The sequence below is a fragment of the Theropithecus gelada genome, chromosome 7a (assembly GCF_003255815.1).
Source record: "Theropithecus gelada isolate Dixy chromosome 7a, Tgel_1.0, whole genome shotgun sequence".
Classification (NCBI taxonomy): Eukaryota; Metazoa; Chordata; class Mammalia; order Primates; family Cercopithecidae; genus Theropithecus; species Theropithecus gelada.
Window position 1 is genome coordinate 44420844 of NC_037674.1, and position 27162 is coordinate 44448005.

A 27162-nucleotide genomic window follows, 5' to 3' on the forward strand; every position below is an offset into this window, starting at 1 on the left:
TGCATGAATCATTTAATCGTGTATTAAGCATCCGATCCTCCTAGAGGTCAGGGACTGTCCTCCGTAATCAGCCTAGCAGGGAGCGGAGACCAGAGCAACTGCTTAACAAATGTCCTGTTTATTGCGCCAGGTATAACATTAGGTACTGGGAATATAGAGGTGAGTCAAACTGTCATGAAACGTATTCAACAGTATGACGAATAAATGTTGAGTGAACCCTACCTTTTATAAACACCAGTGGTTTTTTTTTTTTTGGAGTCTTTCTTGTGCCCCAAGACAAGCATAAGCCCCTGAGAGGCAGGTCAGCTGTGCACACTCCCCCCGACCTGACTGGCCCAGTGTTCTGCATGCAGGTCTCCAGCCCTCTCCACATGGGGCACGCCTGCAACATTGTTGGCTGAGGGGACACGGAAGAAACAGTAAGCCAAAGTCAGGGTCCTTGCCAGCAAGAGGTGTGGTGGCCGGCTGGGAGGAGACAGCCACCAGTAAACAACTCCAGTCCAGTGTGCCAGGTAGCAGGACATGGGCCGGGCCAGGGTGCATTCTTCAAATGCCTCTACCAGATAGAACAGGCACGCTAAAGGCAGATGAGGGGGACCCAGAAGGACCTACAGAGGAGATACACTATATCAAAAGCCAGGACTGGCTTACAGGGCCCAGCATAAAATGAAAAACACAGAGCCCCTTGCTTAAAAATTATTAAGAATTCCAAGACAGTGACAGCAGCGCATTAAACCAAGTGCATGCTGCAGGGGTCGCATGCCTGTGAAGCTGGCCCTGATTCAAGTAGACAGTTTGGGCCTGAAACAGAGCCCTTTGAAGGACAGGACCAGAGAGAAGGAAGCTTACAGTAAGAACTGCTCCTTCTTTTTCTAGTACTTCCTGAGGCAACATGGAAAGGTGGACAGAAGGCAGGCTCTCGAGTCCAAGAGAACTGGCTCAAGTTCAACTTTTCTTCTTTTTAGCCCAGCTTACCTTTCTGAGCTTCCGTTTCCTTTAGTGACTATAATGTCCATCACCTAGGGTTGGATTAAATAAGAATGTACTTAGAGCATCCCCAGCTTGGAAAAAGCCACTTGCCTTCCCCTTTTTCCACGGCCATCTTTAGTGTTGTGTACAGTCAAGGCACAAGAATGGGAACAAAAGGCAGGTTAGCAGATTTGAGTCAATTAAGCTGTCTGTACAGCTTCCTTACAGAAATACGAGGTCTCTTAACCTATTGGGGAACCAGGAATGGTGTGCTCAAAACAAACCCCTTTGGATATTTACATTCACACCTTGTTTTGTTTTTCACACTAACCCTGACTACCCTTGATTTTCTTTTCCTGCACGGAGCAAGAATTCAGTAAATATTTGTAGCTTTGGTTTCAACCTTGTCAGTCCCTGACCAATTTGGTTTTCAGGTTCCAGTCTTTGCACACAAGAGAAGACTCATATCAAATTGACCCTGTGTTTTTTGGTGCTCGTGGGTTTTAAATAGGTCAGCTTTTAAATGGGCCATCCCCTGTTGCAGATCCCATTTCAGCTAGAAGGCCAAACTGTCTGAGACACCGAGGTTTTAGACTGGGGTGATAGATGCTTGTGATTTTGTTGTTTTAACCATAAAATCGATTGTTTTGCTGAACAGCCAGTGTGGCAAAACCTGCAAAAATCAGTCAGGTTCCATGTTAGGGGAAAAGCAACAGCTCTGGGAGAAAAGTTAGACACTTTGAAAGCTAGAAGGGTCTTAGGGATCTCCTAGGCCAGTGGCTTTCCACATTTTACAGCGTGGCTCAGTACACACGTTTTTATGTGTACATAGACACACACAACTGAAAACAAAACTTAACACTTGCAATTACTTTCTTATGTTACTTAGAACAAAATATGTGCAGCGTGACCCACAGTCTGCAAAACTCTGGTGTAGCTCAGCTCTCTTTTTCCAGAGGAAGAAGCAAGGTCCAGAGTTGGGCCCAGAGTCACTGTGAGCTGGGCGATTCGTTTCCTGGCAGAACACACCATCACTAGGCATCAGAACTCACATCCCCAATGGAAGACCATGGAATTAACAGATCACCCATGCAGCTTTCAAGTTTCTGCTAACAGGAGGCCTGTAGCCTCAACAGTAGTAGATCCGGATCTCCAAACCTCTCAAAGATCTTTTAAAATCTTAACTAGGGGCAGAGTCCCCTATTACTTTAAAACAAACAAAAAATCTCCCCAAGAAAAAAGCATCCATGTCTCTGATGTTTTTTCTGTTGTTGTTTGTTTCCTACAATAGAGCTCTGAAGGCAGGCGGGGAGCACATGGCCCGGGGAAGTCGGTGACGCCATCCTTATTATTTTAGGGAGCCAAGGAACACAAGCTGAGGCGCGCTGCAGCGGTAATTAAGCTGTCTGCCAGGGCCCCAGCTCATAGGCTAAGCCGCCGGCGCGGGGAGGGCCCTCATTAACATAAACCCTGTGACTTGCTCCTGCACCGCCTGGAACCGGCTTCCTCTCCCTCCTCCCGTGGGTGTGAGAGGGACTTGGGTTTCTGCTTCACCAAAGCACAGGAGCTGGTTCCACCGCAGATGTTCCTCCAGCCAGAAACAGACTCAGGGCAGTACTCTGCAGGCTGGGGTGGCTGCAGGACCTGAGTTTTGGGCTTGCCAAATGGGCCTATTTAGCTGGTAAATCCTAGCTGGGCCCCTCCCTGATATTGTTCCTTCGCTTCCTCCCCTTAAACCTCCTTCCTATCTACCAGCTGGTACAGACTCTACATCAAGGACCTGTCAGTTCTACCTCCTGTAGGAAGCCTTCCATGATTGCCCAGCCTCTAGCCCAGGCCTGACTGGTTTAAGAGCATGTATAGCTCTTAAAAGTGTTCACAGGAGGAGCAGGGACTGTTTTGGGGTCTGAAGAAGGGAAGGAGGGGTCTTGGGTCTAGCTTTGCTGGGGGATGTGAGCTGCAGTATGGAAAAGGGGAGATGAAGGTTTTAGAACTGGCGGGTTACATGACCCAGTGAAAATCTCACAGACTCGACGACTCTTCTTTTTTTTAAATTTTATTTTGAGACAGAGTTTCATTCTTGTCACCTAGGCTGGAGTGTAGTGGCGTGATCTCGGCTCACTGCAACCTCTGCCACCCAGATTCAAGCGATTCTCTTGCCTCAGCCTCCCAAGTAGTTGGGATTACAGGCACCCACTACCAGGCCTGGCTAATTTTGTATTTTCAGTAGAGACGGGGTTTCACCATGTCAGTCAGGCTGGTCTTGAACTCCTGACCTCAGGTGATCCACCTGCCTCAGCCTCCCAAAGTGCTGGGATTATAGGCGCCCACCACCACACCTGGCTAATTTTGTATTTTCAGTAGAGATGGGGTTTCACCATGTGGGTCAGGCTGGTCTCAAACTCCTGACCTCATGTGTTCCACCTGCCTCCACCTCCCAAAGTGCTGGGATTACAGGCATGAGCCACCGCACCCAGCCACAGACTTGACTCTTCTAAATGGTTGTTCCCTTCCTACCTTCAGTGAATGCTGGAAGACTGAAGTGGTAGGCACTGGAAGTAGAGTCCCAGCAGGTGGTGTGTGAACAATAACCAGGGAAGAGAAGGAAAGGGGGCCAAGATGCACCAAGGTGTAGTGCACAGAATACTTGTCATGCACTCTGATGACCTGGGCTCTGGTCTGCCTTGCCACTAACTTGCTGCGTACCCTTCAGGAAGTCACTACCACTCTCTGGCCTTCTCCAAGTTCTCTAGTCCACACACTGGACAATAGAGCCTGAGTACAGAAATAAGGTCCCTCTAGTTTCAAAATTCTCTCGGTACATACACTTTGAGCCTGAGTGCCCACTCCACATCCAAACTCAGTCACTGTTCCCGAAAGAATGTGGCCAATTTCGTGGGCCAAGGGGCCCAGGATTCATCACTGAGGGATGCCAGAAAGGAAATCTGGGACACGGGGCAGTTACCCTGGGTGAGTGAAATGGGAAACTCAATCATCTAATCTCTTAAAACATATCAGCACCCCCAAAGTAAGTACAACTATATCAATTTGTAAAATTAATTACAAGTTTTTAAGAACCACACATCAGGATATAAAAACACCCCCCAGAGGCCCCGGGTGCTGGGTTCCGAATGTGGGAGTCCGGCATTGTCCCATCTGATGTCTTTCCTCTCACAGGTCATTGCGTGGCCTCCAAGATGCCTGGGGTGGGAGGAGAGGAGAGACCAGGATCACCAATCACTACTCAGATCCGTGAGCTGACAATTCGGTGATTCACAACACAAACCACAGCCATTCTTGGTGATCTTATTACAGAGCCACAGCACTGCACCCATGCAACAGAAAAGCCACAGAGAATGAAGACCAAGGCCTAGAGAGCAAAGAGGGTAAATCCTGCTCAATCTTTCTAAAACGCTGCTTTGATCACATCACATCACGTCTCATTACTCCCCTGTCCAAAAGCTTTTAATGGCCACAGGGATCAAGTGTAAATCCAGAGTAGGATTCCCAGGCCCCCCACCCATCAGTGCCCTCTGGCAAAAACCCTGTGCTTCCTCCCATCTCAGCCCTCTGCTAGCCTCCCTGATGTGCAGCAAGAATAATGACACGACTGGGTACTGCATGTTACAGTTTACAAAGTGCTTCCCCTCATAGACAATGGAAATTTTACCCCTTCTGTCCCTCCCAGGCAACCTGCCCCTGTCCACCAGGGCCCTGAGAGCTGCTGAAGGCCAGTCATTCTTTCTCCTGTCTCTCCCCCAACACAGCCTTGCTAAGGTCCGAGGTCTCAGGGTCACCTTGGTGCCCTCCCCAGAGGGGCTGGCTTTCAGTAAATGCCTGCTGAATGGCCAAACAGGCTAGGGGAGGGGTTGGGGTGTGGGTGGGGAATGGCTCTGGAGAATCATCTAGATTATAGAAGGCAAACCCTTTACTCACTTTCTGAGGCAAAGCTCCCCACTAAAACTACTCAGAAAAATCAACTGTCCCAGCTGACAGATACAGATAGGGTTAATTCTGGCTGCTGAAATCAGATTGGGAGATTGAAGCCCAACTTGGCTGGGACCGCTTGCGGACTGCGGGAGCTGTCTGCTAAGGAAATCCCATTGGAGTCTTCGGGGAGCAGCCCAGGGTTTCTGCCTTGGAGTCCGGGATGGACCCCCGAGTGGAGGAACTGTCAGCAAAACAGAAGTTAATTCATTTCCCCAGTGTTACTATTCAGAGACCCAGGAGCTGGCAGTTCAAAGTTTCTGCCTATTCCAGCCCCCAGCGTAACTCATCTAAGAAAACATGCCAATCAGACTCAGAGGCCGGCGGGACACATCCCACAGCCGTGGTGTGAGCGTCTGCTCCATTTCCAGATAGCTTTTAAAAAATGCTTCAAAGAAATAAAGGACCCCATCAATGCCACTTTTCGGGAACCACTGTATCTAATCCAACTTCCCTAGCAATTGACGAAGCTGGGTGGAAACTAACTCTGACTCACCCAAGGCTACACAGTTACCCCATTGTAGAATCGAACCTTAGGCCATTCTCTCAAGACTCCTAACTTAGGGCCCACACCCTCAAAGTTACAGCCCTCTCCATCCTCCTTGAAGCAAGAGGAAAGAAAGGTGAAAAACAAAATTAGCTGTTAGGAAGAGCCCCGGCCTGAACTCAGCCCCTGCTCTCCCCTCCCACCTTCCACACACCCAGGCAGGGCCGCAAATGCAGAAGAGGCAGGGAAAGCTAAATGGCCTCATAGATGAAACCTCGACCTTGGCCTCCTTCCCTGCCACCTCTATGCAAAATGACAGCAGCATCAGCAATGACAGAAGCAGAGCAAACGCCGCCTCGGCACTGAAGCCCTAGTGTCCAACCACCAATGGGAAATCGCTGATTTGGGCAGAAATGGGAACCAATCATGCAGAAGAACCTAAGGCTGGGGCTGAAAGTTTTTTCTATCCAAGGCCACAAAACAAATTAGCCAAGGGCTACACATAAGAAGCCATTTAACATTAGTTATTTCTCCCTTAGACAAGTGTGAAATGTGCAGCTTCCTTAATCTGTAAATTACACATGTATGGCAAAAAATATTAGTGATGGAAGTGCAAGAAATGCTAGCAGTATATGTTAGCTCCATATTTCTAATTGGAAGGAGGATTAATAAAAGCAATGGAATGAGGGAGAGCAAGGAAGCTATGGGGAAGTGAGGGGCTGCTGGAAGGAAGGGGAGAGGGAGACAGACGCAGAGAAAGACACGGAGAGGGAAGAAAGGAGTTAGAGGCTTTGCAGGTATTGCTGAACTTCCAGAGTTCCATCTCCTTCCCCTGGGTTTGGTGATAGAACTTTACCTAACTTGTTTTTTAAAAAGAGTGCAGGTTAAGTTTATTGTTGTTCACAAATCTATGGCTGCTTTAATCTCAAAATGCTAAAAAACAAAACCCCCAAACCAAAAAAATTATGAAGAGTCAGGGAGGGTCCACATGACTCGAGACAATGTAAAATGGAGCTTAATGATTTTAGTCTTCATCAGAGGCTCATGAAGGAGGCTTCTACCATGGCAGCCAACACAGACGAGCCATTGAAGGCTATGCTGATAGGAACACGTGGGATGGACCAGGGTTCCTTGGTCCCGAAACACTCTGCACTGACAGGACTAGACCTGAAATTCCAACATTTGAAGAACAAACTTGAGGAAGGCAACCAGGGTAGGAAGGCATCTGAAAACTGGGATACTAGAAGAATAACTGAGGGAACTAGTGATGTTTAAGCCTGAGGGTAGGGGAGACCATGATCTCTCTCTCTCTCCACTTATTTGAAGGAGTGTCATGTATGTTTATTGTGTTTTCCAGCGGTTCAAGAACTAAGATCAGAGTGCAGGAATCATAGGGACAGCTTTCTCCCCAGTGTACTTTGTAAGAAGGTCCCCAGATCATTATGGCTGTCTCACAAAATAATGGGCTGCTCTGAAAATTTGGGAGCTTCCCATCCCTGTATGAATCAGAAGGCTGTAAGTGACTGTCTGCAAAGAGCTTCATACATAAACAGTGCTGGATGCTTATTAGATGAATTAATAATATTGTATGATAAAGCCCTACAAAGAGAGCCCTGAGTCTTTTCCCCTCTTAAAATGCTATGATTTGATTCCTTCTTCTTAAATATTACTTGCTTTAGGATGCAGGCCTGATATAGTCATTCGACAGTCCATATAGAGTATATACTACATGCCACGCTAGGTACCATGCTAGGCATTAGTGATACCGTGGTAAACAAAACTAGGTGCCTGTCTCACGGGTTTACATTCCAGTAGGGGAGCCAAATAATAAACCAATAAATATATACATATGTATATAATGTGTATGAATGCTTCAAAGAAAAAAAAAAGGACAGAAAAGCAATAGTGCCAAGGGATACTACTTTAGAAAGGATAACCAGGAAGGCCTATCCAAAGTGAGCTTTCAGCAGAGACGTAAGGCCAAGTCTACAACCGGGAAGGGCCTTCCAGGCAGAAAGAAGGAACAGCCAGGGCAAAGACCCTGAGTGGGCAGCATGCTTGGCTCTATTGGGGAACAGCTAGGAAGCCAGGTTGGTACGAGAGAATTTGTGGAAGGGAAGGAAAGGAGGTGGCAGCATGAGATTGGGGTGGAGAGAAGGCTGCTGTAGGTTACACAGGTTACACACACCTTTACCCACATGGGACATTCCGCATGCAACTGGTGGTAGGATAGTGGGTTTCACAGGCAAAGCAAGAAGAATTGCTTGGACCACAGGAAAGGAGATAAGACCTGAGATCTGGCCATAAGCCTAAGAGTTACCTTGCTCTGCCTTAAAGGAAGAAAAAAAGCAATGGAAAAAAGTGAAGGAGAAGAAGCTTTAATCAGGACTGTGCTTGCCCCATGTTTCCAGGTGGAAACCGGCCTAATCTACACCCCAGATATCTCCTATGGGAGAATGTTTTGATTACGGGGGTTAGGACACATGAGAAGTAGTCGGAAAATCTTGTTTGGTTCCAAACTGTGTGGCTTTGAGCAAGACTTCACTGCGAGTCAGTTTCTTCACCTGTAAAATGGGAAGAATCCCTACCAATCCCACATGTCTCCATGGGACCCAATGAGAGCATGGGTAAGCCAGGCTGTCCTAGAGGTTACTATGATGAATTTTATGAGCATGTTTCTTACTTAAGACTTTGTACCCCGGAAAGCAGAGGTGAGGTATTATGCAACTGATTCTCCCACACTGCCTTGCACTTAGCTTTCAATAAATGTTTGCAGAACTGAGAAGCATTAAAAATAACCCGGAAAATGTTCTGCCATTTTTTTCCTTCCTATTAAACTGTAGCACTTTGCCAGAATGCTCCAGAACAGTCTCTCTTCACTGAAATCCTTCACTTTGGAGGAAGAACCAACTGAGTCACATCAGAGGCATGTGCTCAGAGGATTAACTGAGGAAAGGGGACAGGAACAAGGCCTGACTCCTCTGGGGAAGGCTCCTTGCTCTCTGTGGCCTCCAACCTTTCTCAAACATCCTGAGAGGGCCAGGCCAGGCCACCAATGAAAGGGACTGCAGATTACCCTAGCACAAGGTCAGGATCTCCTGGAAAAGTCCACGAAAGCCTGGGAAATACAATATTCACAACATTCCACTTCAGACTAAGGAGTCACAATCTGGTCCAACTGCCTCACATACAGATAGGGAGACTAACGACAGGTCAGTGGAATCGCTGGTTCGAGGTCACCTCTTTATTTTTTTTCTTTTCAATTTTTTTGACTAGCACATTCATTCTAATGGTTTTAAAACTAAAAAGTATAAGAAGATACACAGTTAACTCTCCCTCCCATCTTATCCTCTGTCTGCCCAGTCAACCATACTACCTGCTAAGTATCTCTCTAGAACATTCACACACATACAAGCAAATTCAGAATCTTATTTCTTCTCTCTTTTATTAAAAATCTAGCATATTATCCTAATCATTGCCTTGCCTTTTTTTCATGGAGTTTGTGTAACAGAGCACATAAAAACCTTCTTCGTTTCTTATTTGCAACTACATAGTGTGAGATCATTTTTCTTAACCAGTCTCTTATTGATGAATATCTGGGTTGCTTCCAATCTTTTGCTGTAATAAATAATTTTGCAATATCAATAAGCTTGGGCATGTCAGTTTGCATTCCCCTAGCTTATTGATAAGAGCTGGAATGAGATCCCATTTCTGACCTACAGGGTGGCAGTCATAGAGCCTCAGAGTCCTATTATCTTATTTATTTATTTATTTATTTATTTATTTATTTGAGACGGAGGTTTGTTCTAGTCGCCCAGGCTGGAGTGCAGTGACGCCATCTGGGCTCACTGCAACTTCCACCTCCCAGGTTCAAGTGATTCTCCTGCATCAGCCTCCCAAGTAGCTGGGATTACAGGTATGTGCCATCATGCCCAGCTAATTTTTTATATTTTTGGTAGAGATGGGGTTTCACCATGTTGGTCAGGCTGGTCTCGAGCTCCTGACCTCAGGTGATTCACCCACCTCAGCCTCCCAAAGTGCTGGGATTACGGGCATGAGCCATTGCGCCCAGCCCAGAGTCCTATTATCTAATGTCTAAGTTACTTAACCTCCATTCATTCAATACACGCTCCTCGGAACCTACTAAATCCCAGGGACTACACCAGGTGCTAAGGGTACAATGATAAAGGTGTCTTTGACTTCTGCTCCCAAAGTGTCCAGCCTGGGAAGGACAAACAGAAGGGACCATTACAACACACAAGGGCTGCTCAGTGTGCCCTGGAAGCCATCTGGACCTCTAGGCCAATCTCTGTCTGGAAATGGGTGGCCATACCTACACCTCAGGGGTGTTCTAAAAGGTCAAAAAGATGCTGCTTGCCAAGTACCTGGCAAGCAAGGACCATACAAAGCTCATGGTAGATAATCAATAACGGGTAAGCCTCCTCTTATCCCAGAATGGGTCTTAAGTGATGGCAGCAGCAAGGTGCTCCAGGCAAAGGCACTGCATTGCCACGCCTGTTCCACAATGAGCAATTCTCTTTTCTTAGAGGAGTCTGGAATACGCTGCTACTTATTTTTTAAAGCAGCACCTAAGCCCCTAATTATGTCTTAGCCTACTTTTATTGGAAAACTATTTGCCTTTCTCCCACATTCCAGACTCTCTTCGGTATCTCTGAGGCACCTGGGGATGCTTCTCACCTGCGTGCACAAGCCCTGGTGTCTGATGGAGTGTCAGAGCCACAGGGGAAACCCAGACACATTTCTAACGCCCTAGCACAGAAAGGCACAGGCAGGCACAGGGAAAGTCGCTTTTACTAGGATATCCCTGAAAGTATTGAATAATAATTTAAATAGAAAAAAATAGGCAAAAAATCATTAAATCTCACATATATTGTTTGGTTTTATGTGCTCTATTTCACAATCAAACTTTTTTTTTTTTTTTTTTTTTGAGACAGAGTCTTGCTTTGTTGCCTGGCTGGAGTGTAGTGGCACGACCTCGGTTCACTGCAACCTCCGCCTCCTGGGTTCAAGCGATTCTCCTGCCTCAGCCTCCTGAGTAGCTGGGATTACAAGTGTGTGCCACCAAGCCCTGATAATTTTTCTATTTTTAGTAGAGATGGGGTTTCACCATGTTGGCCAGGATGGTCTCGATCTCCTGACCTCGTGATCCACCTGCCTTGTCCTCTCAACGTGCTGAGACTGCAGGCGTGAGCCACTGTGCGCGGCCGTGTCTTCCTTTTAGAAGCTCCAAGAAAAATATTAGGCATGAAATTATCCAGCCCTCATAATACTGGGAAGCTGTTTTCCTAACAGGCTAATTAATAAAGTCTTACTTCAACCAGAAGCTCCTTTCAAATTGATGTAGGATGCCTGCTTCTAGATGAAACTATTGGCCAATTATGGCTCAGCCTGGTCCTTGGGAGAGGTGGGGTCCGCTGCTTTATTTGTGACCTCTGATTTAACTGTGGGCCTCTCTCTCCCTGAAATAAGCCCTGGGGGCCCTCTGAGTCCTGCTTCACCATCTCTGGTCAGAGGCATCAGTAGGGTCTCTCCAGCCTCCATTCAAAAGCATCTAACCCCCTAAACCAGGTCCAGATGGAATCCAGAAAGTACTAATGGGGGTCTTCCAAGAAACACTGCTATTTCAGAAACACCAACGGAAATTCCACTCTGATAGACATTGACAGCAGCTGGTGGTACAAAATTGGGCCGTGTCTCTGCCTAGGCAGGAAAAACACCAGCTCCAGGTAGTCAGCCCTTGCCTTACCTGGAGGGCTGATCAACCATCACAAATGTGTTCAAAATTTCTACCCCATCCCCACACCCAGCCATGAGAAAATACATTTATTATTGTTAATAAATGCAATTTGGAAGTCTAAATCTTTCAAAGGGCTGAGTCTTGAGGAAAATAAAACACATTCTGGGATGAAAAGGCAGATGGCTAGAGCCCAAGGCTGGTGTGGGCAGAGCAGTGGCCAGCTATTATACTTGTCCTTCTTGGATATAATTTCATCTTTCCCGTGAGTCGTACCATGAATTCACACCTTAACCTCACTGGACCCTAGCTTGTTTACTGGGAAGAGGACTTCTAGAGGTACTTCTAGATCAGATATCCTAAGTTCCAGCTCATGGGGTCAGAAATCCAGTGTAAGTCACTTGAGTGCTCAAATGCCACCTCCTCAGAGAGGCCTTCCTGGACCACCCATCTCCTTTAACACAGCTTTATGGGTCTTCATGGAACTCATCACACCAGCAGCCATGCCTTTGCTTGATGGCTTACTACTGACTGTCTCCCCTAGTGGAACAGAAGCCCCACAAGAGCAGCATAGGTGATGTGTCTTATCTAGTTCCTAGAACAGAACCCAGTACAGAGTCGGCATTCATCAGTGTGTGTGGAATGGAATGAATGAATGAATGAGTTAGCCAAGCCAAGGGTCAACCAGAAAGACAGGGATTGCAATCTTGCACCTTCATTTGCTATCTGGGCACCTCTGGGTAAGCCACATAACCCCTCCACAGTATTGTGTATTTGCAGAAACCACCCCCATAACTCTGGTTAACATCAGACAGTAGTGGCCAAGTGCTGCTCACCATCAGGGACATTTGTGGCCGTAAAAAGCCTCCTGGGGCTAACAAGCCATTTGCTCAATACAAGTCTAGTTTCTGATACAGTGGGCACCTCTCAGACCAAGATCCTCATCTTGCTGGAGTCTATGGCTACTGGTCAATCTCAGAGGCACATTCTCACTCCCACATCCGACCTTATCGCTCCTGATGATGACCACACTGGCCGCTGGAACTGAAGGAAGGCTCCTGAGTGCCTACACATGCCAACTGCCTGCCCTGAACGAAGTAGGCTTTTGGCTTTAAGAGGGCAGCTAGCGTTCCATTTCCGCTCCCACTACTCCCACCCCAAAGAGCAACCCTGGAGGGCTCTCCTCTAGGAGAAGCTTTCCCAGACTCATAGACCACACCTAAATGCTCAGACACACCAGTACTTTTAACCAAGACACAGAAAGGCATGTCTGCAACACAGTCATAAACTAGACAAGGGCTAAAAAGAACAGAACTGCTCATTATGGCTTCAGGCCAACCTCTGCAGATAGGCTTCATCAGGCCTACCAGAGAGAGCAGAAAGCTTCACAAAGTACATGCCTGCCCAGTCTTCACAGGCCACAAACAGGGTACACCCAAATCTTCACGGGGAAAGGAAGACGTACAGAAGCGGAAGGAATGCCTGGGTGGCTGTGAAGGCCAGTTCCTGGCCCTCCATACGGAACAGGCCCCTGTGCCAGAGCAGACAGGCTATTCCCACTGGCAGCCAGGCGGGAGGCTGGAGAACCACATCTGCTATCATCACAGAGCTCTTCTATGTCCCCAGCTGCAGGAGAGTCACACTGGGCTCTGCACACCCTCAATGCTGCCCTCTGGCAGGGGGTATGGACATATAAAGGAGCACTGACCAGACACAGAGAAAGCCACAGATGCACACCTAAGTGAGTGGTACCGGACTTGGTTGAGAGGCGAACACTGCTGTGTGCCCTGGAAGTCCCCAGGGTGGGGACTTACGTCACCTGGGTGGATACAATTTGCTCTCTTTCTTCCAATGAGTTGAGGAGGGCTTCCCAGAAAAGGGGACCTCTCAGGAGCTGTGTGAATGAAAGATAAAGGACAGCGAGAGGCTTGCCCAGAGTTCTGCAGCCAGAAGGGGAGTTTAGAGGCAAGAAGGCTAGGGTCACAGAATAACTGCGACAGAAAAGGTGAGCCAGGGCGAGAGCCCACACTCCAGAAGAGGCCTGGCTGGGGGCAGGGGATGCCTGCAGCTTGGCTGGTATCCCTCCAGCCCCAACGCCCCAAAAAACTGGGGGGAGTCTCTCCTTTGCCCAGAGCCTCCCTGCCCCCTCTCCTCCGCTTCAACAGCTCCAGGCGAGGCCTCCTCCTGGGGCAGGCCGAGACAGCTCTTCCGACTTTGCTCCCACCCCAGCAAGCGCCTTCTGGATAGGGGCTGACTCCACCCCACCCCCACCGCTGACCAAACAGCTCATTCAAGCCCTGACGGGTAGAATTTAATCTTCAGTCCTTCTACGACACATACCTGGCATAAAGGATATCTCTTTCAGTCCTAACAATAAGCCCTGGGAAGCAGGTAGTACTGTTATTCACCATTTCACAGATGTGCCAACTAAGGCTCAGTGAGGTGACCTGCCAACATCCTCAGGCTCAGTAGTCCTCAAGCACTACTGCCCACTGTATCTGATTGCCTGGGTCTGTGCCTGGGCCCCTGCCATTTTGCAAAAGGTCCACGGCCTCTCAAGAGCTGGACATGAAGGATGGGCCAAGTCCAGTCTTGATCAGTAAGGCCCACTCGACACTCCCAGCAGCAGCATCCTGAGATACACGTAAATGAAAAATTCCAAGTGTGATGAGCAGAACGTGCTCGTGTGAACCCCGTGGTGGTGGGGATGTGGGGGGCAAGTCAAGAAGCGGATCCCTATACCCCAGCAGATTAAATCCTGCATCCTTCTTTCCTATTTCCTGGTTTCTCTGCTGCATTTTCCTCTAGTTTCCACTTAGTTACTTCTTTCTACCTGCTGTGAAGCTCTGCACCCTGCTCCATGGGGTGGTTCCCAACTGTGCTTTAGAGTCCCCTTTAGAGCTTTCTAAAAATACACGGACTGGGGCAACACCCTCAGAGACTGATTCAGTTCAGGCAGAGCCTGGGTATTGCTTCAGATGCTCTCCTGGCAGTTCTGATCCACAGCTGGGGTTGAAATCTGCTTTACTAACCACACACCTTCTTCCCTCCAGTGTATGCGCTATGCTCCATCACCCCAGCTCCACCACGGGAGCCAGACACCACCATCCTCTATAATCACTCTCCCCTACCCAGCCCAGGATGCAAAGACTGGATTCAAGAAATGAAATTTGCGACAAAAATACTTACACAGCATTTATACAACTCCTTGCCTCATTCTGGATGCTGGGCACACAGGCCATGTCAGTGGACTCCCCTCACCCCTCCATTCAGTTATACTACTTAGGCCTGCCTGTGAAGCCAGTGGCTAAGGTGACAGTTGGTTACATAAAGTGAAGATGAGTCCCTCCTCCAGATGCATGGTCCCTGAAGAAATCTGAAAGTAATTCCTCTAAATTTAGAATGACAGGCCCTTGCCTCCACCCTATCACCCCCTGCACACGCACATGCATACACACATAGTTCTCATGAATTCTATAGGAGGCAGCAGAATCCAGAAACCCAGGGGTGGGCACTGCTGGCTGCAGAGTCCCAGCACAACTTTGCTGAAATCTTTCAGCAAAGAGACTCTGCGGGCCTCTCTTTCAAGCTTCACTGTGTACCTCTGTCTCTGCCCTTCCAGCCCACATATCCTGCCTCTTACCTGTTCCCCACTCCAAGATAACTAGGAGAAAGCCACCTTCCCACCCACCCTGAGTCTGTGGCTGATGGAATCCTTATCATAGCTACTTCTTGGCCTCTCAGGACATGGGCAGAGAGAACCTGGGGATTTATCAGTGTGGGAGCCCAGGGGTGACTGGAGGGGACTTTGGTGGATCTGTCCACACAGCCTAAACAAAGAGTACCAAGCTGACACATGGCAGTGGAGCCTTGATTCACCAAGGATCTCGGGCAAGCTAGCTTATTATATTAAAGGGGGACTGTGAATGTCCCCCACCCCTACTCATCACACGCTAGGGCTGGAGAGATCTTAACAAGCAAACAGTGTCTGGGAAGGTATGAGCATTTCTTTTACAGAGTGAACTTTAGTAACTGAATTTAAAATAAAATGAGCAATTAATTAGAACAGTCGTCTCTTATGTGGACTGCCCAAGACAAACCACTGGGATGTAAGAATTTCAGGACTTCTTAGATTTTTAAACGTAGCCTTTTAAATTTATATTTTTCGTGTTACATTTTATAATGTACATATTTATAGGTAGTGTATGTGAATAACTGTAACTGCAAGATAGACATACTGGGGCTCAGGTTCAAATTGTTTACTGGTAAGGGATGTGATAATGAGAAAAACGTGATGACCAGCGACCTGCGAAGTATGCATCACCCACCCAGAGGCAACTCCAATCAGAAACTCACACCAGCATGGGTGGGGGTGGGGGTGCGAAGGTGTGGGCTTCGTTTCAGTGGCTTCCCTGCTTGATGTACCAACCGGTAGGTGGCGAAAGTGACAAGAAGGTGTAAGTACCGCAGATCTTTCTCTCCATCAGTACTTCTAGAATGCTTACCATGTGCCGGGCACAGTGTGGAGCTCTGAGGACTATAATGATCAGCAAAAGCAAGTCCCTCAAATCGTGCAGTGTATCCACAAGGCAAGGGGACAGAGATGCTAATTAAACACTCATAATCTGGAATATGTAGTTATAAACTGAAGCACTCTGAGGGAAAAGTTCTGTAAGAGTTTTCTGGCAAAAGAACTAGATCTAAACCTGAGAGAGGAGGCTGGAGACAGTAAAGATGACTAGATGCTAACTGGATACAGTGGCAATCTCCGTGTAGTGCAGATTTGCAGGAATGAGAGGCAGCCGGGAAGGCCCAGAGAGGGTGGGGCAAGGGAACAGATGACAGGAAGAGGCCAGCAGTGGCCAGACCATGCAGCACCTTGTTGGTCTTTATTAAAGATTTGGGACTTTATCCTAGGAACAATGGTGAATTTTAAGTATGGGGTGACATGGTTACATGTGTGCTTTGATAAGATCATTCTAGTCGAAGGTCACAGCATGGCTTCAAGAGGACTAGACTATGATACAGGGAGATCAGTGGCAAGCAACAGAGCATGTTTTAAACAGACAGGACTTGTAATGGTGATGGATGGAAAGAGGATCATGAGTGTGTGTGTGTGTGGGTGGTGGGGGGCAAGGGACAGAGGACACGGGTTCCCTTTGGACTTAAGAGTAGGACACTGTTGGAGCACCCAGGTGGAGACATCTGGTGGGTCTCGAGCTTACCCAAGCAGTAAACATCAAACCTCAGGGAGCAGCACATAGTACCTGCAGCTGTCAGTGAGGGAGGGCAAATTTCCCTTTGGAGAGAATATAGGATAAGAAGGCCCAGTGCCCAAGTTTGACTAAGTCAGTACTTCATGGCTAAACAGGAGAGCTACAGGACACCAGAAACTGAGGAGTGACTACAGCCGTAGAAGATATACCAGAGAAAGGGAGAGCCAAGTGGGGAACATCTTTCATAAAGTCAAGAACGCTGAATCCCGGCCAGGCGTGGTGGCTCATGCCTGTAAGCCCAGCACTTTGGGAGGCCGAGGCAGGCAGATCACTTGAGGTCAGGAGTTCGAGACCAGCCATGCCAACATGGTAAAACCCTATCTCTACTAAAAACAGAAAAGTTAGCCAGGCGTGGTGGTGCGCACCTGTAATCCCAGCTACTTGGGAGGCTGAGGCATGAGAGTTGCTTGAACCCAGGAGGTAGAGGCTGTAGTGAGCTGATATCACACCACTGCGCACTCCAGCCTGGATAGAGCAAGACTCTGTCTGGAAAAAAAAAAAAAGAATGCTGAATCCCGCCACTGAGACATCATGCAAGATAAGAAATGAAGGCTGTTGGGATTCTTGGCACTATCTGGAAACAAACCAGACTTCACGGGGTGGAGTCAGAGAGGTGACAGGGTGGAGAAGATAGACAATTCAGAAAGTTTAGGGAATAGGGAGACGAGTGTGATGGGCAGTAACTATAGCACAACACAGGATCAATTAAGGGAGTCTTTGCTTTAAGATGGGAGAAGCAACCCCAGCTGGAGAAGAATCCAAAGGACAGGAGTGGCTAGGTGCCCAGGAGGAACAAGGGAACTAGGCAGGGGTGGCCAAGACAAGAGGACCGCTGAACTGGGAGGGATTAAGGCAGGTTCAGCCTCACAGTTGCTTAGGAAACCAGGAGGTTTCCATTTTCTGTGAGGAGGATGTCCTGGCTGGGAGGGAACGGGTGGAGGCCTGAAATAGTTGCTGAGGGCAGTAAGAAGAGCTGCCCAGAAGAGAGACGAGTCGCTTTATCCTCAGTAGAAACTACCCAGAGTCCAATATCATGACTGTAGTGAATTCCTAGTGGGAAAAAGTAACTTCTGGTAAGTTTGAATCTCTAGCTTCTAAACCTCTTTTCCCATTGAAAGAAATGTCACTTTTTTATGTAATTTGTCTGTGAATAATATAAGCTGGTTATCTTCTTGAGACAGAGTTTCGCTCTTGTTGCCCAGGCTGGAGTGCAGTGGCATGATCTTGGCTCACACTGCAACCTCCATCTGCTGGGTTCAAGCGATTCTCCTGCCTCAGCCTCCCGAGTAGCTGGAATTACAGGCACCCGCCACCACACCCGGCTGATTTTTTTTTTTTTTTTTTTGTATTTTTAGTAGAGACAAGGCCAGGCTGTTCTTGAACTCCTGGCCTCAGGCGATCTGCCATCTTGGCCTCCCAAAGTGCTGGGATTACAGGCGTGAGCCGCTGCGCCCAGCCCTAAGGTTTTGTTTTTTTTTTTTAAGTGAATACCAGTTATGGTATTCCAGCTATGGTGTTCTAATGGCAACAACAGCTAACATTTCTTGAGAGCTTACTGTGTGCCACACAGTGTGGCAGGCACTATTACAACCTCATTTTGCTGAGACAAAAAGGGAAGGTGCCCTGAGAGGAGCATGCCCAAGTGCCACAGTTGGAAGTAGGGGAGGCAGGACATACCCCCACGCAGTCTATGTGGGGAAACCAGGTGCACTGTCCTCTCTCCACAGTCTACCCTGACCCATGCACTGAAGGATGGGTGCCCTGGGTGACAAGAGTGTGGAGAAGGGGCTAGGGGAACATGGCTGATGGGGGGGCCACTGGCACCAGGAACTTTGGAAGGCACCAGTCTGGGGTAGGAGCCTAGGATTGAGTCCTTATGCTGTGAGGTCTGCGGGGAGAGGAGCAAGACAGAGGAGAGCAGCTGGAGAAGATGGGGTGGGCTGGTTTAAAACAAGTCATGATTGACCCTCAGTGGAGAGGCCTCACAAAGTTACCAAGGGCATATCCATCTTTTAATGGCTTTCAAACATTAACAAGTAATGAAACTAATTTGTAGGTCCAAGCCAGTCAGTTTTCTTTTTAATGAATAAAAATATTTTACATGTAGTAAGGGAGGAGTGTGGCGTCGGTTTTTCACAGAACACAGGAATGCGTGTACACAACGGGTAGTGGTGTAAAATGGATTTCTTACTATTAGGACCAGAAAGTTTGAAAGCCACTGACCTAATTCAACACTCCCATTTTAGAATGGAGAAAACAGAGGCCCAAAGAAGCCAAACAACTTGTTCAACTTAGTTAATAGCAAAGCATCCAAGTCTTTAATAGTTGTCCGGTAATTTCCTTCCCAAACCAGAATCTCCAAATGTAAATACCTCTGGGAAAAACAGCGCTGACTTTAATCCACATTAGAGTAAATAACAGTGCAGTAGTAAGTAAGCTGATCTTTTAGATCTGCTGCCTGGAGCAAGTTTTGGTAAAGGAAACAGTAGCTGAATGAATTCAGGGGGCAGCTGTGGAGCTAAAAACAAAATAAATCTGAGGGAAAGCAGGGGATTGCAGGGTGTGGCCCAGCACAGGGCTTGGTGTGGTAGAATAAAGGGACTTCTATCTTCTTTAGAGTCTGTATATCACCAGGATAACTAGTTCTAGACAAGGAGGCTGCTTCCATGTCTGAGAAGGTGGCTCAGGGCCATGGTGCTTTGCTCATCTAGTTTCAACAAATTTTATTAAATGAGAAGTTCTGAATAACAGATGCCTTCACAAATCTCTGTCCCTGCCAGACTCCATCTCTTTAATGAAAACATCATTGTTGGGCATTTATCATTTGTTGTATAATTATATTTCAAAGCAATAGAAGATTCAGAGTCAGGTCCATGTTTCTCTACTTGAAGGCAGCGGTGCTGGGGGACTGGGAGAGGGTAGTTCCTAGGAGACCAGAGAACTAGCTAGAGCAAGGGATGGACTGCCAGAACAAGGAGGAGGGATCCTGGTGGCAAACGTTTCTAAAGAAATGCCTCTCTGGACACCAGAGCTATGAGCCTCCTCTTAAACTAAGTTAGAATTCAGGCCAGACAATTGGACCATGTTCACTGGGCCAGGGCCCAATCACCAACAAGCTCCCTGCTCCTTTCCTAAGTGACTGCACCAAAATAGAGAAGGCATGGGATGTCTGAAGAGTATCCTACACAATTTCCAGGAAGTTTTTAATTTCAGTGTGATGTCATTAATTTGGACCCAAGTTCTGGGATGGCCAGCTCTGAAAGCTCAAGCAGGTGTTTTCCAGTGGTACTGAAGAAGGGGGCCAGGCGCACTGGCTCACACCCGTAATCCCAGCACTTTGGGATGCCAAGGTGGGCAGATCACTTGAGTCCAGGAGTTTGAGACCAGCCTGGTCAACATGGCAAAACCCCGTCTCTACAAAAATTATAAAATAAATAAATAAAGGAAACAAGTCTCATACTGCTAGAGGAAAAGAAAAAAAAAAAAAAAAAAAGAAGGATGGCCAACTGTCTAAGTCTAGAGTAAGTCACCCTGAGAGGCTGGTGGTGCAGCAGCAGTACGAGAGAGGGAACTGGGGTTGTGGTTTGCTGTCATAACACAGGCTGCCGTTACGGGGACTAGAATTTGTCCCCTTGAATTTATCTCCTCCTTCCCTTGACCTGGCCAATTTTATAACCATTCCTTCCGTTCATTAGCTCAGGCATAAGAGGCTAGAGGGAAAAACTGTTCTGAAACTCAAAGCCACTATGCTGCTGGTTCATTCCCCAGGAAACACACACGGTAGAAAAGCAGCAGGCCAAAAACTAGAGATTCCAGGATTATCTGTTGTTTTCAAAGACCTGTGCTCTGAAAGGCTGATGTCAGCCACTGGGGCCCCACCTTTGATTCAAGCCTCAAAGCTCTAACTGTTGCAATCCAAAGCTCCTTCTGTCTGAGATGACATCTAGAACCTAAGAATGACCATTCAACTACAAGATACACAGAAGGCTTTGACATGTTCTGAGTACACAATGAAGAATTTCAGTTGGCTATACAGAACTCTAGATGAGAAGTGCTTCATATTAAACCAGTAACAAGCATAATTTCTCTTCCTGTGGAGGTTCCTGGGTTGAGGCTGATTTCCACTAGGCGCCAATTACTTAAAGGGCACAGAACACATAAAAGGACTTAAAAAGAACCTGAGAGTACCACCCAAATATATGGCTTGGCATTTGCTTAAACAAAGCAAAACACCAGATCCCAGGGGCCAATCTACTGAACCACCTTTTCACCAAACCTCTTCTGCAAAGGAGACAGATAGTAAACTTCATCAAGAGCCAAAATTGAGAACACTACATAGGCACTTTTACAAGAGAAAAATCTAACACATTTCCACAATTCTTTTATTGATAAAGTTCAGAATATATTGAGTACTTTTTTTTTTTTTTTTGCAATGAGATCGGCTAACGAGACAAGTGGATTTCTTATTTCGGGAGGGAATAACATCTCGTCATTGGGATTCAAAGATAGTGTTCCATACCATCAGATTGACTGCAATGTTTGTATGTACAAATAATTCTTAGCTCATGGCTGTACAAAAACAGGGAGCTCAGTTACAGTTTGATGATCGCTCTGGTACTCCTGTGACTAGGGGTAGAGCCCAGAAATCCGCATTTTACATGCCTCTCACATGATTCTGGTAATGGGCCATGGATCCAACGGACTATCCAATCCTCGGAGTCTCTGTCCACTGTCCACCAAAGGGGACTGTGGTTTTGCAGTGCGAGAACCCGGCTGTGCCACCTACCAGTTGCTCAACCTCTCCAAAAATCAGATGATTCATCCTCACAACAGGGATGGCATTGCACTGCTTGGCCTACCCTTAAAGAGTTGCTCGGATGATTAAGTGAGATGATCCATGAGGTGTTATGAGTATACTATGTCCCAGATACTAACGACATGCCAATTATGTTGAGTTTTTTTTGGCTGCAGATGCAGACTGCCTGAGCAGCTCCTGCTTGTCTTCTCCTTACTCAAAACGTGTCCCCCAGCACCTTAAAGGCCAGATCCACTTCAGTCTAACCCACTGTGATGTGCTAAAGTAAACTCAATGCATGGCTTCATAAAATGATAATCCAGAGCCCTTGGTCCTGAACCTCCTGGCCCTCTAATATCTTCAACTAGGACGCTATCCACTCTTCATTTCAGCATCTTCAATAATAGAAAACTCATTCTCTTTCTAAGGTGGCACCACTCCAAAGCTGGAGAAGTAAAAGCTCTTCCTTACGGTATCTTAAGAAAAAAGGGTGTTTCAAAGGAGTGTGTAGAGGTTGAGTATGCAGACTGGCTGAGTTTGAGTCCTGGTTCTGCCACTCCCTGGTCACATGACAACCCCTGTATGCCTCAATTTCCATATGCACAATAATGATGATAATAATACCTACTTCACAGTGCTGTTGTGGGGACTAAATTAGTTGATACATGTAATCCACTTAAGTAATGTGCCAGACACAGCGTGGCTGCTATGTAAGCATTAGCTAATATTGTCATTATCCTAAACCATGGAGGAGCTCAAAGTAATGCCTGGAAGCACCCTGATATGTCTCGGAGACTAACACTGTCATATAGACAGCATATACTGAGAGTCATATCAAACCAGTTTTGTCATCATTTACTGATTAAATGGAATTATTATTTCATTTTACAGGTGGAGAAACCAAGCTTCAAAAAGGTGGGTTAAGCTCACCAGTCCAAGGTCACAAGGGCAGGTAAACGTATCCTACCTCCTTGTGGCAGGGGGAATTCAAACCCAGGTCTGTGTAATTCCTAAGCCCATCTTCATCATGGAGCCCCCCAGACTCCAAACTATCAGCAGCAGAACTCAACTGACTATGACCATACGGGAACTTCAGGCTCAATTTTCTGCCTGTGAGTTCCTGGTTGGCTTGCATAAACTGGAGTTAATACCATGCTACTTGAACCCAATTAGGCAGTAAGTCAGCCTGGAAAACATCATGCGATGTATTCCAAAGGTCAAAGTAAAAGCTGGCTTCCAAGGCAGTCTCTGCTGGACACTGCCATGAAAGTTAGTCTCTGCAGATACCAGAGTTCAGCTCGTGAGGTGCTTAACCAGCACCTAAATACCGGCTTTTAAAAATTCTCAGAGACGCCAGCACCGGAGGACCCGACACGACGAATTGCCTGGCTCCTAAGTCAACAGCCGGAGAAAGGCGGTTTACTTTTTTCAAAAGCAAACCTTCATCCCTCTCTTTCGGTTTAGGACCTCATTACTATTGTAGCTGTCTTCCCCCAGGCAAAAATAAAAGGGCGAAGCAGCAGGTTAAGACCAAGGAGGGTTCCCCTAGCCTGCAGCGCGCTGCAACATCCACCTGAAACACGGAGCTCGACCTACCTTCCCGGAGAGCCCAGCCCGGGAGGGCGTTTCCCCAACGGATCGACAACTCTTCCCTCCCGGGGAAGAGGCTGCTGTCCTTGGCTTCAGTCAGGGCCACTACAGTCGCGTGCGCGACACCCTTCACCCCCGCCAAAAGAACCTCATGTTTAATGTTCCCCTTACTCTATCACTTCCGCCGAAAGAGCAAACACCAGAGCGAACGGTTAGTCCTTAAGGCCACATTTAACTACGTCTGAACGCCTGCAGGAGGAACAGCGAAACCCCGGAGAGGAGGGCGGGGGAGGCAGGGAGCGCGTGGGGGGGCACTTGCACAGAGGATCGTCGTCCTCCCGGCGCCGCGGCCGCCGTGACGCTCCAGCACAGCCTCAGGCCGCTGGCGCCGGGCGGAAACCCCCATCGTGGCTCAGAGCACCACTGGGGGTCCCCAAGGCCGGCTCCCCCTGCCGCCTCCGCGCGGGAGGCCGTCGGGGCGATGGCGCAAGACTCCGCTCCCCCCGCCCCCCACAGCGACAACAGCCACGGTGACAAAATGGCAGCCCGGCGCCCGGCAGTCGTGCCACAGGCGCGCAGGGCCCTGGCGGCGGCTCCTGCCCCCCAGTAACGCCTGGGCGCCCTTCGGGCTCAGCCCCTGGCGGGCCTAGCCGTTAAAATAAATAAATAAACAAAAACAAATAATAAAAATAAAACCTGGAGCTCGAAACCAGCCCGGGAAGCCACAAGGCCGGCCCCGCGCGTACTGCACCCCCACCGCCCGCCTGCCCGCGCCCCGCGCCGCATGGAGCCCGGAGCCCGCATTCCGAGCCCCGCGCCCCGCGCCGGGGAGGAGGGGCGGGGCGTGCGGCGCGAGCCCCGGGAAACATGGCTGCTCGTCCTATTTCGGCGTCGCGGCATGGCCACCAGCTCCCGGAGCCCAGTTGGGAGAGGTGCCGAAGGTGGGTGTGTGGGGGGCCAGGGAGCAGCGCGGCGGGGAGGGGCGCAGGGGGCGCGCTCTGGGAGCCATTTGTCTTAAGAACGTTTAAAAAAATACAGTTCCTCCTCCCCCACCCCTTTTGTCCCTCTTTAGCTAGCTTTCTCCCCCACCCCCGCAAATGTGCAGAAAGTGCCCCCTCCTCCGCCACCCGCGCCCCACCCCGCCTCCAGGCAGGGGGCAGGCGTGTGGGCCGCGAGGCTGGGAGGCGAGGGGGCGAAGCGTGAGAAATCGCTCCCAGAACGGCGCGGTGCGCTCCCCTCCCCAACACACACACACACTCGGGGAAGTTTAAAGAGCCGGTTCGACCCGCTTTCCGGCTCGCTCCCGGGGGGCCGGCAGCGTCAGTCGAGTTCGCCAGGCCAGCCGCGCCCCCACACCCACCCGCGGCGACCCCGACCCCGCGCTCGGCGCCCTTCCCCCTCCGCGCAGGGGGCTTCCGGAAAGTACGCGGGAAGACCGCGGCCCCGACCCCCTCCCCCATCACCACACCCAGCCCCCAAACGCAAGGCGCCGGGTCCCGGCCAGGACGAAAGCGGCCGGAGAGAAGCAAACCAATGGCAAATAGTGCGGGGAAACTCCGGCCTCCTCCGGCGGCGCCCCCTACTCTCCCGCGACCGCCCCCTCCCCGCCCTGCGCGCCATAAGGCACTCGCACGTCTCCAGTCCACAGCTGCGTTAAGGCGGGGAGGGGGTAGACAAAAAGGATCTTGTTTTCAAAAGTCTCACTCAGGTTTGGGGGGAGGAACTAGGGAAAAGAGGAAGCGAGGCCTGCCTTCGCCGGGATTCGGGTTTAACGGGCTGGAGGAGCGACAGGCCAGCGCACGGTGCTGCCCAAACTCCCAACTCCGTGGAGCTCGGGCCACCGAGACTGGGGGCGTCCTCCCGCCAGCGCGTCCCCGGTCCCCCCGAGGGGCCAAGAGGGGAGTTGGCCGGGGTCTCCGCCCCAGAGCCGCCAACTCGCCGAAAACACTCAGGTTTGAAAGCGAGAGGGAGGCAGAAATAAAAACCAGCGTTCGAGTCACCCACCCTCACCTTCCCCCTCCTCGGGGGTGGGCTTTCGCTCGAGCCTGGCGATTCCCACCCGTGTAAGTTTCCTCCGGCTGTGCTCCCGCTGCCCAATCAATAACGGCGGCTAGCGGGCAAACTCCCATCCTAGAGCTGCGTGTTTGCCATGCCCGCATAAACGTGGACCCAGCCAGTACCCACCACCGGCGCCAGCTCCGGGCAGCTCGCGTCCTGACAAAGTTTCCCGTGCCCATTTATTAAGCAGGCGCCGAATGGCTGCCGACGAGCCCAGCCCTGAGAAAGACGGGCCGGGGGTTCGAGCTGGGGGACACCAGGGCCCAAAGGCTGGCATCTTGGGGAGGCCGGAAGGAGCTGGGGCGAGGGGGGACCGGGACGTAGCCTTTGGGCAACTTGCACCAGCGATCACTGGAGGCAGGGAGGCGCGGGGATTATCTGTGCCTTTGCACGTTCGAAAATCCCTCCCCCTCCTTCTAATTTATCCTCCCTTCGGAAGGAAAGGAAGAAACATCAGCATCTGGCCCGAAGGTGGGGTGGAAAGAGTGAGGGAGAAAGAGGAGGAGAGGAAGGGAGGCAGAGAAAGGGAGGGAGGGAGAGAAAGGGCGCGTTCACGAACACTACAAAGTTACAAATATGGCTCCCCCGTCTCTCGCCTCATCACTGCAAAGAAATGAAGACGCACTTTAAACTCCAGCCATTCCCAACTCCGCTGCAGCCCCCTCCCCACGCGCTCTCCCCGGGGCCCTCGGCCCACATTTATCAGAAACTAAACCGGACTCGCGAAGCCCCAAACTTATTGTGTGTGCGAGCGAGCGAGCGAGAGAAAGGGAGGGGGGAGGCGCGGGAGGGGGGCGGAAGGGGGGATACATTTATAAAATGTAAAACCCCCTTTTTTTGTTGTTAAATTCAGGAGGCAGCCCCTCTCCTCCTCCTCCCTCGTTAATCTTCCCCCCAGACGGAGTCACGGGAGCAGCGATCTGCGAGGGTGATTTCGCCTCATTCTCTCCGACCCAAACGCGTGCGCCCGCCGGCCCCCGATGGGTGCACACTCGCACGCACACTCTCGCACCCACACTCGCACACGCGGGAGCACACGCACAGGTAGTCACACACCAAGGGCAGCGGCGGCGGCAGCCGGAACATGCTCGGATGGCATTGCAACCCCCCAGCCTTGCCAATTCGCTTGCAGTCCGACCCCCAAACCCGCACCTCTCGGGCGCCCCCCCCCAAAAAAAGTGCCTCCCCCCAGCGCGCACACACACACACAAAGTAGGAGAATGGACCGACAGAGATATTTTTGGCAAATGCTCACATCAGAGGGCGTCCTGTTCCGCAGCTCTAAATGAATCCGTCTGCCCATCTCCATCTCTCGCGCTCTCTCTCTGCAGAGGCTCCCGCGCCGGCGGAATTCAATCAATAAACCCCGAACCCACGGCCGCGCGTTTTAGGACTTTGAAGGCTCAACCAGCTCCGCTCGGTTCTCGAGCCCCCAGCACCCGCGGCGCACACTAACCTGATCGCCGTGGAGGCGGGATCTGCGGCCCCGCGGACGAGCGGCAGCGGCCCGAGCCAATCGCCGCCGAGGGTCTCCGGGCAACAGCCAATGGCAGCGGCGGCGGGGGGGGGAAGGGACCAATGGGCGGGCTGCGCAGCCGGCCAGGGAGGCTCGGCCATTTGGTTGTGGTGCCGGAGACGGACCCCTTTAGATTTCGGGGCGGCTGAGGAGCGCAGCGGCTGCTCTGTGGCTGAGTGAGGGGGGTGGGCGGAATGGCGGGGGAAGGGAAGGTGACTGTGCCTCGACGGCCGAGCCGCCCGGCCTCGCCAGCCCGCCGCCGCCTCAGCGTTCGGCCGGGGGCGGGGCCGCAGGTGCGTTCTACGAGGGGGAGGGGCGCGGCCGGAGGGGTCGGGTCGGGGTCCCCGCCCGGCTGAGGGCTTCGCGAGGCGGCGCGACGGGGTTGCGGAAGGAGGCGGGAGGCTTGAGGTCCGGGGGCCGCGGGCTGCCCAGCGGGAGGGCAGATGAAAGGCCTGGAAGGAGGGGAGGGGTCAGGGTGCAATGCGGGGAGGGGCTCGTCGTGTCCCGGGTCCGGCGGCTAGCGCTGGGGAGCGTGGCTGCCCCCGTCACCCCCGCCGCGGCCGCCCAGCCCGCGCGCCCCTTCCCCTCCGGCCTCGTCCCGGTCAGGCCGCCGCCGTCGCCACCCGCGTATACATAAGTCAGTAAAAGCAAGATGCTTCCACTTTTGGATGACTGACCGCGCGGTCGCGACCCTTCCCACGAAGAGGCTTTTCAGTTTGCTGTCACATA

General features: G+C 50.2%; 2 protein-coding genes across 4 annotated transcripts in view; one reads left to right on the forward strand and one right to left on the reverse strand.

Moving 5' to 3' along the window:
- Positions 1 to 26399, reverse strand: part of ANP32A (acidic nuclear phosphoprotein 32 family member A) — a 41094-nt gene extending 14695 nt beyond the window's left edge. For all 3 annotated transcript variants that reach the window (XM_025389709.1, XM_025389710.1, XM_025389711.1), the window contains exon 1: positions 26173 to 26399. In XM_025389709.1, the coding sequence (XP_025245494.1) occupies positions 26173 to 26226 (54 nt within the window). In that variant the 5' untranslated portion in view covers positions 26227 to 26399. The remainder of the gene's footprint in view (positions 1 to 26172) is intronic.
- The window catches only part of SPESP1 (sperm equatorial segment protein 1), a 130500-nt gene continuing 127042 nt past the window's right edge, over positions 23705 to 27162 (forward strand). The window contains exon 1 of the mRNA XM_025389708.1: positions 23705 to 23800. Coding sequence (XP_025245493.1) covers positions 23758 to 23800 — 43 coding nt within the window. The 5' untranslated portion in view covers positions 23705 to 23757. The remainder of the gene's footprint in view (positions 23801 to 27162) is intronic.